At 40.5% G+C, this 14,653-nt stretch overlaps 1 protein-coding gene across 1 annotated transcript in view; it reads left to right on the forward strand.

Annotated features, from left to right (window-relative positions):
- Positions 1-14,653, forward strand: part of LOC105493659 (cullin 5) — a 106,994-nt gene that overhangs the window by 60,809 nt on the left and 31,532 nt on the right. Inside the window, 3 exon segments of the mRNA XM_011761498.2 lie at positions 8,080-8,173; positions 10,656-10,786; positions 11,701-11,808. Of these exon segments, the coding sequence (XP_011759800.2) occupies positions 8,080-8,173; positions 10,656-10,786; positions 11,701-11,808 (333 nt within the window).

Here is a 14,653-nt window from a genome sequence, read left to right on the forward strand (position 1 = left end):
TGGGACTGCAGGCATGCACGACCACGCCTGGCTAATTTTGTATTTTTAGTAGAGATGGGGTTTCTCCGTGTTGGTCAGGCTGGTCTCGAACTCCTGACCTCAGGCGATCCACCTGGCTCAGCCTCCCAAGGTGCTGGGATTACAGGTGTGAGCCGCTGCGCCCGACTATTCATTCTGGGTTTTTTTTTGTACCCATTAACCATCCCTATTTCCCCACCACCACCTCACTACCCTACCCAGCATCTGGTAACTATCCTTTACTCTCTATCTCCATGAGTTCAATTGTTTTAATTTTTAGCTCCCACAAATGAGTGAGATTGTGTGAAATGTGTCTTTCTGTGCCTGGTTTATTTCACCTAACACAGTGTTCTCCAGTTTCATCCGTGTTGTTGCAAATGACAAGATCTCATTCTTTTTTTATGGCTGAATAGTACTCCATTGTGTTTATTTACATTTTCATTCTCCATTCATTTGTTGATGGACAGTAAGGTTGCTTCCAGATCTTGATTATAAATAGTGCCGCAATAAACGTGGGAGTGCCCATATCTCTTCCATATGCTCATTTCCTTTCTTTTTGGTATATAGCCAGCAGTGGGATTGCTGGATCATAAGGTAGCTCTGTATTAGTTTTTTGAGGAACCTCCAAACTGCTCCATAGTGCTTGTACTAATTTACATTCCCACCATCATTATACGAGGGTTCCCTTTTTTCCACATCCTCACCAATATTTGTTATTGCCTATGTTATAGATAAAAGCTACTTTAACTGGGATGACATGAGATCTCATCGTAGGTAATATCATCTGCAAACAAGGGTAGTTTGACATCTTCCTTTCCAGTTTGGATGCTCTTTCTTTCTCTTGTCTGATTCCTCTAGCTACAACTTCCAGTATTATTTTGAATAAAATTGGTGATAGTGGGCATCCTTGTCATGTTTCAGATCTTAGAGGAAAGGTTTTTAGTTTTTCTCCATTCAGTATGATACTACCTACGGGTCTCTCATATGTGGCTTTTATTATGCTGAGGTATGTTCATTCTATACCCAGTGTTTTGAGGGTTTGTATCATGCAGGAATGTTGAATTTTATCAGATGCTTTTTCAGCATCAATTGAAATGAACATATGGTTTTTGTCTGCCATTCTGTTGATATGATATATCACATTGATCAATTTGTGTATGTTGAATCATCCTTGCATCCAGGGATAAATCCCACTTGGTCATGATGAATGATTTTTTTAATGTGTTACTAAATTTGGTTTGCTAGGCTGGGCTCAGTGGCTCATGCCTGTAATCCCAGCACACTGGGAGGCCAAGGAAGGTGCATCACTTGAGGTCAGAAGTTCAAGACCAGCCTGGCCAACATGGTGAAACCCCATCTCTACTAAAAAAATAAAAAAATTAGCAGGCAAGGTGTCAGGTGCCTGTAATCCCAGCCACTCGGAGGCTAAGGCAGGAGAGTCACTTGAACTTGGGAGGTGGAGCTTGCAGTGAGCCAAGATAATGCCACTGCACTCTAGCCTGGGCAACAGAGTGATAGTCTGTCTCAAAACAAAAACAAAAACAAAAATTTGGTTTGCTAGTATTTTGTTGAGGATTTTTGCATCAATATTCATCAGTGATATTGGCCTGTAGTTTTCTTTTTAAAATGTGTCTTTGTCTGCTTTTGGTATCAGGGCAATACTGGCCTCATAGAATGAGTTTGGAAGTATTCCCTCCTCTATTTTCAGAACAGTTTGAGTAGAATTGATATTAGTTCTACTTTAAATATTTGGTAGGATTCAGCAGTGAGGCCATCAACTGCCAGGCTTTTTTTTGTTGGGAGAAATTTTATTATGGCTTCTATCTCATTATTATTGATCTATTCAAGTTTTGGATTTCTTCATGGTTCAGTCTTGGTAGGTTGGGTATGTCTAGGAATTCACTCATTTCTTCTACATCTTCCAATTTATTGTCATACCGTTCCTCATAGTAGACACTAGTGATCCCTTGAATTTCTGTAGTATCAGTTGTAATGTCTCCTTTTTCATCTCTGATTTTATTTATTTGGATCTTCTCTCTTTCTTAGTCTGGCTAAAGATTTGTTGATTTTTGTTTATCTTTTCAAGAAACCAACTTTTTGTTTTGTTGATCTTTTATATTCTTTATTTTAATTTCATTTATTTATTGTCTGGTCTTCATTATTTCTCCTACTACTTTTGGGTTTGGTTTCCTCTTACTGTTTTAGTTCTTTAAGATTAATCATTAGATTGTTTACCTAAAGTTTTTCTCCTTTTTTGATGTAAGTGCTTATAGCTGTCAACTTTGCTGTTAGTACTGCTCTTCAGTCAGCTTGTGATGGATGCTGCCTGGCCTGGGACTAACCCTTCAGGGCAGTGGCTCCTCCCTGGTCCAGGGCAGGTCCAGAAATGCCATCCAAGAGCCAAGACCTGGAATCAGGAAGCCCGAGAGCCCACCTGGTGCTCTACACTCCTGTGGCTGAGCTATTACCTAAGATGCAAGACAAAGTCCCCTTTATTTTTCCCTCTGCTTTTCTCAAGCAAAAGGAGTGTGTCACCATAGCCATCACAACTGGGAATGTGCTAGGTCTCACCTGAAGCCAGCATGTCTCAGAGGTTCACCCAAGGCCCATGGCATACTACGTGGTTGTTGCTGCTGGTTATTTAGGTCCCAAGGGCTCCTTAGTCAGCGGTGATAGATCCTACCAGGATTAGATTGTCCCCTTCAAGCCAGCAGGTTCCCCCTTCTGTCCCAGGGTGTGTCTAGAAATGTTGTCTGGGAGCTAGGACCTGGAATGATTCTGACCAGTACCCTATCCTACTATGGCTGAGCTGGTATCCAAGATGTAAGACAAAATTCTCTCTTTTTTTTTTTTTTTTTTTTTTTTTTTGAGACGGAGTCTCGCTCTGTAGCCCAGGCTGGAGTGCAGTGGCCGGATCTCAGCTCACTGCAAGCTCTGCCTCCCAGGTTCACGCCATTCTCCGGCCTCAGCCTCCCGAGTAGCTGGGACTACAGGCGCTGCCACCTCGCCCGGCTATTTTTTTTGTATTTCTTAGTAGAGACGGGGTTTCACCGTGTTAGCCAGGATGGTCTTGATCTCCTGACCTCGTGATCCGCCCATCTCGGCCTCCCAAAGTGCTGGGATTACAGGCTTGAGCCACCGCGCCCGGCCAAGACAAAATTCTCTTTACTCTTCCCTCTCCTCTCGTCAAGCAGAAGGAAGGGGTCTCTTTTGAAGTTGCGAGCTGTGCTGCCTGGGGTTGGGGGAGGGGTGGTACAAGCACTCCCTTAGCTGTGCTGGCTGGTGTCTCAGTAAGTTGTATGCATCTGAGCCCATCTCAGCCCTAGGGTTTGCCTAGAAGGTACAGTCCTTGTGGCCTAGACTGCCTTTCAAGTTTATTTGGAGCCCCAGAGCCCTTTAGCCTACACTGTGAGGCTTGCTAGAACTCAAGTCCTCACCGCTGGAATGGGCGATTCCCCTCTGTCTAGGGCTGGTCTAAATGCTCCCTCCATGGGCATGTGTCAGTTGAGTTCAGCCTGCTTTTGCTTTCTGCTGTGAAAGGGTGGCAGTGAGTTCAATGCAGTATCTCACAGTCACTGCTCTCTCCCTCTCCCAAGCACACAGATTCTCGCTGCCATATGGATGCTGCTGGGGGATGAGGGAGGAGTAGCATTGGCGATTCAAGACTATCTTTCCTACCCTCTTCAGTGCCTCTTTCAGTGGTATGAAGTTAAAACCACGTGCTGTGAGTGCTCACCTGATTTTTGGTTCTTATGAAGGGGTTTTTGTGTGTGTAGATAGTTGTTAAATTTGGTGTTCCTGCAGGAGGAATGGTCGGTGGATGCTTCTATTTGGCCATCTTGCTCCACTCCTCTATGTTTTACTATTTTTTTTTTTAGAAACAGGGTCTCACTATGTTGCCCATATTTATTCTTATTACTGACCATTTGTATTTGTTCTTTTGTGAATTCAGGATAATCTTTCGTAAATATCACTTTCATTGTTTTACTTTTCTATTCAAAAACTGGAGTACTGGTCGGGCATGGTGGCTCACTCCTGTAATCCCAGCACTTTGGGAGGCTGAGGCAGGCTGATGACAAGGTCAGGAGATCGAGACTATCCTGGCTAACATGATGAAACCCCGTCTCTATTAAAAATACAAAAACAGATTTAACCGGGTGTGGTGACAGGCACCTGTTGTCTCAGCTTCTCCGGAGGCTGAGATGGAAGAGTGGCGTGAACCTGGGAGACGGAGCTTGCAATGAACCAAGACCATGCCACTGCACTCCAGCCTGGGTGGCAGAGTGAGACTCCTTCTCAAAAACAAAAAAAAAAAACCCAGAGTATCATTATTTCATACCCCTGATTTTTAAGACCCTTCATAATTTGACCCTAACCTATTTTTCTAACTTAATATGGTTCAGCAAGAGTCACTCTACTCCAGTAAGAAATATTTTCTTACTCATATAACTCATTCTGTTACTTTTTTTTCTTGAATTCATTTTAGCAGTGTTTTCTTCTGCCTACTCAAAATCTTATAAGGATTCTTTTAACTCATCTTGTAATAAAATTGTAATAAAGTAGCTCAGATCATCTAGCCTTTATCAGTTTCTTCCTATTTGAATTCCCACAGTAACTATTGTTTCTACCACTAGGTTTAGTAGCAAATTACAGACTGCCTTGTATTTTTTATCAAGTACCAGCTGTATGCCAGGACACAGCACAGTCTGTATAGCTGTGGACAGAGCACAGTCTTTGTCCTTAAGTTTATAGTATAGTAATGATGTGTTTTCCAGTTATTTGCTTATTAGTGAAGTTGATTTTCTTTTCATACACGTCTGTACATATGAACTACACACACGTTTTTAGGTATATAGTTTATGGGTTCCCAACTGGATTGTAAGATCATAGAGGGCATGAACCATGTTTTATACTTCTCTATTCCTTAAAACACATAACTCAGTTCTGAGCATGTAGCCATTACTAAGTATGTACATGCTCTACTTCTGTAGTAAGAAAAGTTGGAGGCTAGGGAGATACATACCTGGCCTTAAATTATAACTCAAGACCTTATGAGCCAACTGTGCAACCTTTGCAAGTTATGTAGCTACTCTATGTCCTCATAAAGTAAGTATCTGCCTCATGAGGTTGCCGTGTGGGTTAAATAAGATCTATATGTAAAGCATTTAGCATAATGCCTGGTATAAAGTAAGTGCTCATTAAAAGATACCTGTTATAATAATTTGTTTAACCTCTCAAGCTAGAAACGGATTCAACAACCTTTGATTTCCCTAATCCCTTTCATTTAAGCATTTACCAAATTTTTCTCAGTTTAATTATGTTGTCAATTTAGCTTCTCCTTTTAATCCTAGTTGTAACTCACAATAAGAAATACATTTTATATTGTGGCTTAGAATATACTGTTTATTTGTACATATCTGAAACAAAAGTCTTATGAAATAATATTCATTGTTACAATGTGTGATACACTGATATTTTTTGTTCTATCCTGTGTACTTTTTAAAAAAAGAAAAACCTGGTCACAGTCATTAAAACTGATTTCACAACATATAGTCTGAAACACACTGGGGATTTTTAGAATCTGCAAAATTTCAACTACCGCTGAACAGAGTAATGTTCAAGTGAAAGTTTTCAATGAAATAGAAAACGCAGAGCTTAGAGTTTACTAAGATTCCACTTTGTCTTTGTTCTCTGTTAGTTATATAGTTAGATTTACCTGTGCTCAATCTGGTTTCACTGCTGAAGGTGGAAGTGTTTAGTTGGGCCTATTCCAGCGATGTTATAGAATATGATACTCAGCAGTTGGGGCAGAGATTTCCACCTTGCAAGGCAATAGTTTCTTTACCACTTTATATGTGTATTCTTTTTTTTTTTTTTTTTTTTGAGACGGAGTTTCGCTCTTGTTGCCCAGGCTGGAGTGCAGTGGCACGATCTCAGCTCACTGCAATCTCCACCTCCCAGGTTCAAGCAGTTCTCCTGCCTCAGCCTCCTGAGTAGCTGGGATTACAGGCGCCCACCATGCCTGGCTAATTTTTAGTAGAGATGGGGTTTCTCCATATTGGTCAGGCTGGTCTTGAACTCCTGACCTCAGGTGATCTGCCCGGCTTGGCCTCCCAAAGTGCTGGGATTATAGGCCGAGAGCCACCACTCCCAACCATGTGTGTTACTTTCTTGGTACAGAAATATACATGGATATGTGCATTTAAAAGTCATCAGCATCATTCTTGTAGAGGAGCCTGAAAAAAACCTTTTTTATTTTATTTTATTTTATTATTATTATTTTTTGTGACAGTCTTGCTCTGTCGCCCAGACTACACTGCAGTGACACGATCAAGGCTCACTGCAGCCTTGACCTCCCAGGCTTAAGTGATCCTCCCTCCTTAGCCCCCCAACTCGCAGGGACCACAGAAAATTCTGTATTTGGAAAATTTTAAGCATTTTTACAATGTAGGAAGAACAGTATAATGAATCCCCATTACCTAAATTCAACTTCAGTACTATCAACATTGTGTCAATTCCAAAGGAATTTTTAATAAAAAATTTTTAAGGGACACATAATTCCCTCCTGTAATTTACAGATAGATGATCTCTGTTTTTCAGAAGAGATATAGCAGCCTTATTGTACTTAGCTTTAGTCCTCACAACCTATTAATTTCATCTGATCCCCAAAAGAGAAGTAAATAATTACATGACATGAGGGAGCAGGGATGAACATGATTTCTTCTGCCTCATTTAGATTTTCCTGATGGCCTCCTAGAGCACTAGACCCTGGCTGTCTTACCTGAAATAGTTCAGCAGGCTCGTTACCATATCCCAACCACCCACTCCTTACCACCTGCCTTTTGCTACCATTACACTGATCTTTAATATGACTTGAGGAGACGAGAATCTCATTGTGTTTATCCTCTGTTTAAAACTTCCTTGGGGCCAGGCCTGATGGTTCACACCTGTAATCCCACACTTTGGGAGGCTGACAGGGGGATCATTTGAGACCAGGAGTTTGTGACCAGCCTGGGGAACATAGCAATACATCATCTCTACAAAAAAGTTTAAAAAGTTAACCAGACATGATAGTATATCCCTGTAGTCCTAGCTACTCGAGAGGCTGAGGTAGGAGGATCACTTGAGCCCAGGAGTTCAAGGCTGTAGTGAGGTATGATAGTAGCTATGTAGTAATGCCACTGTACTCCAGCTTGGGCAGCAGAGCAACATCCTTTCTCTTAAACAAAAAAACCTTCCTTTGTTCTTCCTTCCCTACCTATAAAATAAAACCCCAAATCATAGGTTTTCATTCATAATCTGGTTACAGCCTATCTTTCTAGCCTTCTCTTCCACTGTCTATCTCTTCTCTACTATTTTAAGCTTCCTAGTATTCCTAGAATATGTAACCCATTTTAGGGCTTGTACTTACTTTACAGGATCCCATTTTAGATATCAACTTGTGGATGAGGCCGTTTTAACTACCGTAGAAAAAAGTAGTTTCTAAGTTTGTTTTTATTTTATGTGTGTTTGTGTATATGTGTGATGCCACTTAACTGAGTTATACTTAGTTAGCAGTGTAGGTTTACTGCCCTCCTCACTCTCAGTTAGACAGTGATCTCTTCGAGAGCAGGAATTGTGTCTTATTCTTGTCTCCTAAATACTTCTTTGGTGCCTGCATGTAGTAGGCATCCAATAATGGTTTGTTGAATGAATGTATTCACACTTCTAGAATTTTATAACCTAATTCTAAAACAAGTTCTCTCCAGACAGGAAGAGTTAATCAAAGTTTGGTTTTGTATATTTTTATTTTGTATATTTTTCTCTCCTCTCCTTGAGGACTTTTGTTAAAATGTCTAAAGAGAGTCTAGTTCTGTAGTTTTTTTCTTTAGGGGAAAATATACTTTGGTAAACTAGTGTAGCATATCCATCTTCAATAATCCTATAGTAAAGGTAAGTGAAATCTACTTTCAGTATAATTATTTTTTTCTATTGGACAATATTGTTTTATTTTGTGAGTTGGAATAGATTTGTGCTATACAGCCTATATAGTAGCCTTGACTAATTTTTGATGTATTTCAGCTCATGGAATGCTGTGTAAATGCCCTGGTGACATCATTTAAAGAGACTATCTTAGCTGAGTGCCAAGGCATGATCAAGAGAAATGAAACTGAAAGTAGGTAAAACATCACATAAAGTTATCATAATCTTCTAAGAGGGTATCTTTGAAACAAATCACTTAGTAAGTTGCTCTTAGATAATTCTTTTCCACATAGGTATATGTGGCACTGTTAGAGTGAACTATACTTAAGGAAATAGATAAAATATTTAACACAGAGGCAACTGCTAAAGAGTATATAAACTTAAATTTTAAACATTTTCCCTCTTAGCTATCGACATCTGTGTATGTGTATGGTGAATTTCTACTTTTTTCTGAAAAACAAGACACTGCTTTTAAAGGCCAATTTAAACTGGAAACATATGTTATAGATTAGAACCAGGTATTTGACTTTTGTGTGGAACCTTGTGATGAATCTTTTTAGAAAGTAATAAAACACTCCATGTTAATAGTCTTCATCTCTATCCCCAAAAATACTTTTACGATTTCTAAAGGATTTTTTTATTGCTTCAATGTTTTCTTAAAAAGATGTGTTTTGAGAGGTAGCAAGTATATAACAAACTAAAAAAAACAAAAATTGCACATATACCTACAACCCCAGTAAAACTGCTTTTAACGTTTTTTTACTTTTGTTTTTTAAATAACTTCTGCTAAGTTTCCAGATTTTGTTGTATTTAACTGCAAGGTCCTCCTATTTAATCTCTAGTTACATTTAAAGTGCGTATTTCAATTCACTTAAGTTCATACACTTTTTAGGAGTAATTCAGTAGTAAAAAGCAAGCTGCTTTATTGGCATAAACAAAATACTTGTATTCTTTGTGCCAGTCTAGTTAGAGTTATGTCTGATCTATGTTGCACTTTTTTCGAAAGGTTTTTTTTAGTAGTAATCAGTACTGTGAGTTAGGTTTTTTGTGAAGGTCAATAAAATGGCATAACATGAAAAAGTGCTTTGTAAATTGAAAAATTCTTTATGGATACAGTTTTATATTCTAATCTCTAATACAGTTGCTTTCATAATTATTACTCATGTTATTTTTTACCTTTTGATGATGTGGCTGTATATTTAATATTACATCTACCTTATGAAATATACTAATCTTGTGTGTAAATAAATATTCCTTTGCATTGAAAATCGAATGACTCACCTTTTTTTTTTTTTTTTTTTTTGGAGACGGAGTCTCGCTCTGTCGCCCAGGCTGGAGTGCAGTGGCCGGATCTCAGCTCACTGCAAGCTCCGCCTCCCGGGTTCACGCCATTCTCCTGCCTCAGCCTCTGGAGTAGCTGGGACTACAGACGCCCGCCACCTTGCCTGGCTAGTTTTTTGTATTTTTTAGTAGAGACGGAGTTTCACCGTGTTAGCCAGGATGGTCTCGATCTCCTGACCTCGTGATCCGCCCGTCTCGGCCTCCCAAAGTGCTGGGATTACAGGCTTGAGCCACCGCGCCCGGCCGACTCACCTTTTCTTTTGAGACTGGGTCTCACCATGTTGCCCAAGCTGGAATGCTGTGGCACAATCACAACTCGCTATAGCCTTGACCTCCTGGACTCAAGTGATCCTCCCACCTTCCAGCCTCCTGAGTAACTGGGACTACAGCCGTGTACCACCATGCCTGGCTAATTTTTGTATTTTTTGTAGAGTCAGAGCCTCACCATGTTGCCCAGGCTGATGTCCCCTGCGTCTGGCTAAATGACTGAGCTTTTAAAGAAAGGAGATGGGTTTTGCAGTATTTGATCACTTTTTTTATTTTTATTTTTTGAGACTATCTTGCCCTGTCACCCAGTCTGAGTGCAATGGTGCAATCATGGCTCACTGCAGCCACAGCCTCCTGGGCTCAGGCAGTCCTCACACTTCAGCCTCCCAAGTATCTGGGATCAAAGACATGCACCACCACACCCAGCTAATATTTGTTTGTTTGTTTGTTTTGTGTGTGTGTGTGTGTGTGTGTGTGTGTGTGTGTGTGTGTAGCGATGGGTTTTGCCATGTTGCCCTGGCTGGTCTTTTTAACTCCTGGGCTCAAATGATCTTCCCACCTTGGCTTCCCAAAGTGCTGGAATTAAAAGTGTGAACCACCACACCTAGCCTGATCACTTTTAATTTGATTTTTTTTAAACATAATTTTTAGACCAAGTGCACTGGCTCACACCTATGATCCCAGCACTTTGAGAGACCAAGGCGAGAGGATTGTGTGAGCCCCGAAGTTTGAGACCAGCTTGGACAACATTGGCAGATGCTGTCTCTACAAAATTACAAAAAACATTAGCCAGTGGTCCCAGGTACTCAGGAGGCTGAGGTGGGAGGATTGCTTGCGCCCACGAGGTCAAGGCCGCAGTGAGCCATGATCGAGCCACTGTACCTAGCTTGGGTGACAGAGTGGGACCCTGTCTCAAAAACAGAAAAACAGCAACAAAAAAAAAAAACTACTCCTAATTACATTGTATCCACAGAATACTATTAACATTACAAACTTTTAACTAATGTTTCTCTAAATTCTTATTCTAGTAAATGAAATGATTACATGAATGTGTTCTGTCCTTCCAGAGTTACATTTAATGTTTTCATTGATGGACAAAGTTCCTAATGGTATAGAGCCAATGTTGAAAGACTTGGAGGAACATATCATTAGTGCTGGCCTGGCAGATATGGTAGCAGCTGCTGAAACTATTACTACTGTAAGTTTATTTTTAATGGCAATGATAGAGATATGTCAAGGCTATTTTTTAAATGCAGGATTGAATAGTGAGTGGTTACCAGAGGCTGGGGGTTGGGGGACCAGAAGAGGTTGGTTAGTGGGGTATAAAGTTATAGTTCAATAGGAAGAATAAGTTTTGGTGTTCTGTGACCCAGCAGGGCAGCTGTAGCAAGTAAGAATGTAGTGTATATTTCAAGAAAGTTAGAAGAGATTTTTATGTTGTTACCACAAAGAAATTATAAATGTTTGAAATGATGGATATAGTAGTTACCCCAATTTGATCATTATACTGTGTATACGTGCATTGAAATATAACATTGTACCTCATATGTACAGTTATGTGTTGATTACAAATAAGAACATTAACTTTTTAAAAATGCAGAATTGAAAAGTGATACTATTTTCTCAGTAAAACCGGGGGCCGGGCGCGGTGGCTCACGCCTGTAATCCCAGCACTTTGGGAGGCCGAGGCAGGCAGATCACAAGGTCAGGAGATCAAGACCATCCTGGCTAACATGGTGAAACCCCGTCTCTACTAAAAATACAAAAAAATAGCCAGGCGTGGTGGCTGGGTGCCTGTAGCCCTAGCTACTCGGGAGGCTGAGGTAGGATAATGGCGTGAACCCTGGAGGCAGAGCTTGCAGTGAGCCCAGATGGCACCACTGCACTCCAGCCTGGGCGACAGAGCAGACTGTGTCTCAAAAAAAACACAAAGGAAGAAAGAAAAAAAAAGAAGTGGCAAAACAGTAATATTGGACCACCTTTTAGTTTTATTTTTAAGAAAAAATATCCCCAGTTTTAAATGAGTTTTATTAAAAATTATGTTTATATTTTCTCATTTTTTTGTGTGTGCTTTTTCTTTTAAAAACTTAATATAAAACCTTTTGTTTCTAGGACTCTGAGAAATATGTTGAGCAGTTACTTACACTATTTAATAGATTTAGTAAACTCGTCAAAGAAGCTTTTCAAGATGATCCACGATTTCTTACTGCAAGAGATAAGGTATATATTCCTATATATATATATAAAATACTGTTTTAAAAGTTTTACCCTCATAATTTACTTCTAATAATCAATTTGTATTATTTTGCTATGATAAACTTAAAAATCTAGCAACTGTTATTTTTCATCAGTGGAGAACAACTGTATTTGTTTTGTTTGTAAGCATTCGTTAAGCATTTGATAGCCTTGTGAATTAGAATTTATTAGAAAGTTGCTTTTTTCTCATTTTTCCAATAATGTTTTTCTGTTTTTGAATATTACTGATCTATTGAATTCATATTCATCCTTCCATTAAGACCCAGCTGAAAGAATACTTCCCCTGGAGCTTCCTTGATAGCCTGCCTCACTCCACAGCTTATCACAAGCAGAGCTGATTCCTCCATCCTCCATCCTTCCATGGGGCTCCTTCGAGAGTTACGTTATACTTATCCTTGTTTCCCAGGGAAGCATTTGTATTGCATACCATCTTTTTCCATCCTCACTAGTATAGGATAATGATAATGAAACACCATACTGTCCTTAGCATTTTATCTTTCTCAGTGTAATAAACCTATAACAAGAAATTGCAGCTAGTTTTTTCTCTTCTTTGACTACCTTTCATTACTTCCCAAGTCTGAATGATTCTAAAAAGACAACTTTCTCCAGTAGGATTTTTTTCTCACTCTTTTTGTCTATTTTTATTTTTATTTTTTTGAGATTGAGTTTCACTCTTGTTGCCCAGGCTTGAGTGCAATGGCGTAATCTTGGTTCACTGCAACTTCCACCTCCTGGGTTCAAGCGATTCTCCTGCCTCAGCCTCTTGTGTAGCTGGGATTACAGGCACCCACCACCATGCCAGGCTAATTTTTGTATATTTACTAGAGGCGGGGTTTCACCATGTTGGCCAGGCTGGTCTCGAACTCCTGACCTCAGGTATCGGCCCACCTCAGCATCCCAAAGTGCTGGGATTACAGGCCTGAGCCACCGTGCCCAGCCTCTTTTTGTCTATTTTAAAACAAATAGGCTGGGCGCGGTGGCTCACGCCTGTAATCCCAGCACTTTGGGAGGCCAAGGCGGGCGGATCACCAGAGGTGAGGAGTTCGAGATCAGCCTGAACAACATGGAGAAACCCCATCTCTACTAAAAATATGAAAAATTAGCTGGGCGTGGTGGCACATGCCTGTAATTCCAGCTACTCAGGAGGCTGAGGCAGGAGAATTGCTTGAACCCTGGAGGTGGAAGTTGTGGTGAGCTGAGATTGTGCCATTGCACTCCAGCCCGGGCAACAAGAGCAAAACTCCATCTCAAAAAATAAATAAAATAAAACAAATATATAAGTAGATAAAGTAGGAAAGGAGTTAAGGGAGTATAGAAATGGTGGGGTGGTGTGAAGTCTTAAATTGAGTAGCCTGCAAAGGCTTCATAGGAAGCCAGATCATATAAGACTCTGAGCCATGGTAAGGAGTTAGTTTTTACTGTGAGTAGGATGGGAAGTCATTTAAAAATTTTAAACAGGGCCGGGCGCGGTGGCTCACGCCTGTAATCCCAGCACTTTGGGAGGCCGAGGCGGGCGGATCACAAGGTCAGGAGATCGAGACCACGGTGAAACCCCGTCTCTACTAAAAATACAAAAAATTAGCCGGGCGCGGTTGTGGGCGCCTGTAGTCGCAGCTACTCGGGAGGCTGAGGCAGGAGAATGGCGTGAACCCGGGAGGCGGAGCTTGCAGTGAGCCGAGATCGCGCCACTGCACTCCAGCCTGGGCTGGGCGACAGAGCGAGACTCCGTCTCAAAAAAAAAAAAAATTTTTAAACAGAATGGTAGGATGTGATTTATGTATTAACAGGATCGCTCTGACTGTTGCAAAAAATAGACTGAAGGGAAGAAAGAAGGAAGAATACCAGTTAAGAACTTATTTAAATAATTCAATTAAATGATGATGGAGGCTTGTGCCAGAGTGATGGTAGAGGTGGTCAAAAGTAGTTCGATAATTCTCTCTTTTTTTTTTTTTTAAATGCAAGTAGCTTATTTGGGAAATGCAGGGATGATAGTGTGGCATACTATTAAGTTAGTTGTACAGTGAGCTACTTGAACTTAATTCTGCAAGGAAACTTACTAAAAACACTGCTCAAAATTACCTCACCTATCAAGTGTTGAGTTCTTGAAATTTCCTGCCTGTCATTTGCATAGGCAACACATATTTCTGCACTTTTACAAAAAACACCTTTGGGTGCATGTGCAGATACTAATAGTGGGAAAAGTCTAAGGGATGTGGGGAGGTTTGACAGCATCTGCTACACCAGGTATGTGGCTTGGAATTGGAAAATAAAAATGACAGCAGGCTTTAGAATTGACTTGTCAGGGAGGTTCGCTCTGTCGCCCAGGCTGGAGTGCAGTGATGCAATCATAGCTGACCACAGCCTTGAGCTCCTGGGCTCAAACAATCCTCCCGCCTTAGCCATCTGAGTTTCTGGGACTGTGAGCACACACAACCACACCTGGCTAGGTGTTTAGAGTTTTTCTGTAGAGACAACATCTAGCTATGTTGTTCGGGCTGGTCTTGAACTCCTGCATTGGCCTTCCAGAGTTCTGGGATTATAGACGTGAGCCATCACCCTGGCCCGCTTTCCCTTTAAATCATGTTCTTTGAGAACTCTTCACCCACACTGATGCTGTCTCAGTCCTGTCATCTCACTGGTGAAGGAAATAAACATATCCATCATCTCACATAGTTACCCATTTTCTTGTTTTGTTTTGTTTTGTTTTTGTGGCAAGAGCACCCAAAGTCTACTTAGCATGAATCCAGTATACAATATAATTTTAATTCGTTTTGTTTTATTTATTTATTTTGAGACAGTCTTGCTCTGT

This window comes from Macaca nemestrina, chromosome 12 (assembly GCF_043159975.1).
Source record: "Macaca nemestrina isolate mMacNem1 chromosome 12, mMacNem.hap1, whole genome shotgun sequence".
Taxonomy (NCBI): Eukaryota; Metazoa; Chordata; class Mammalia; order Primates; family Cercopithecidae; genus Macaca; species Macaca nemestrina.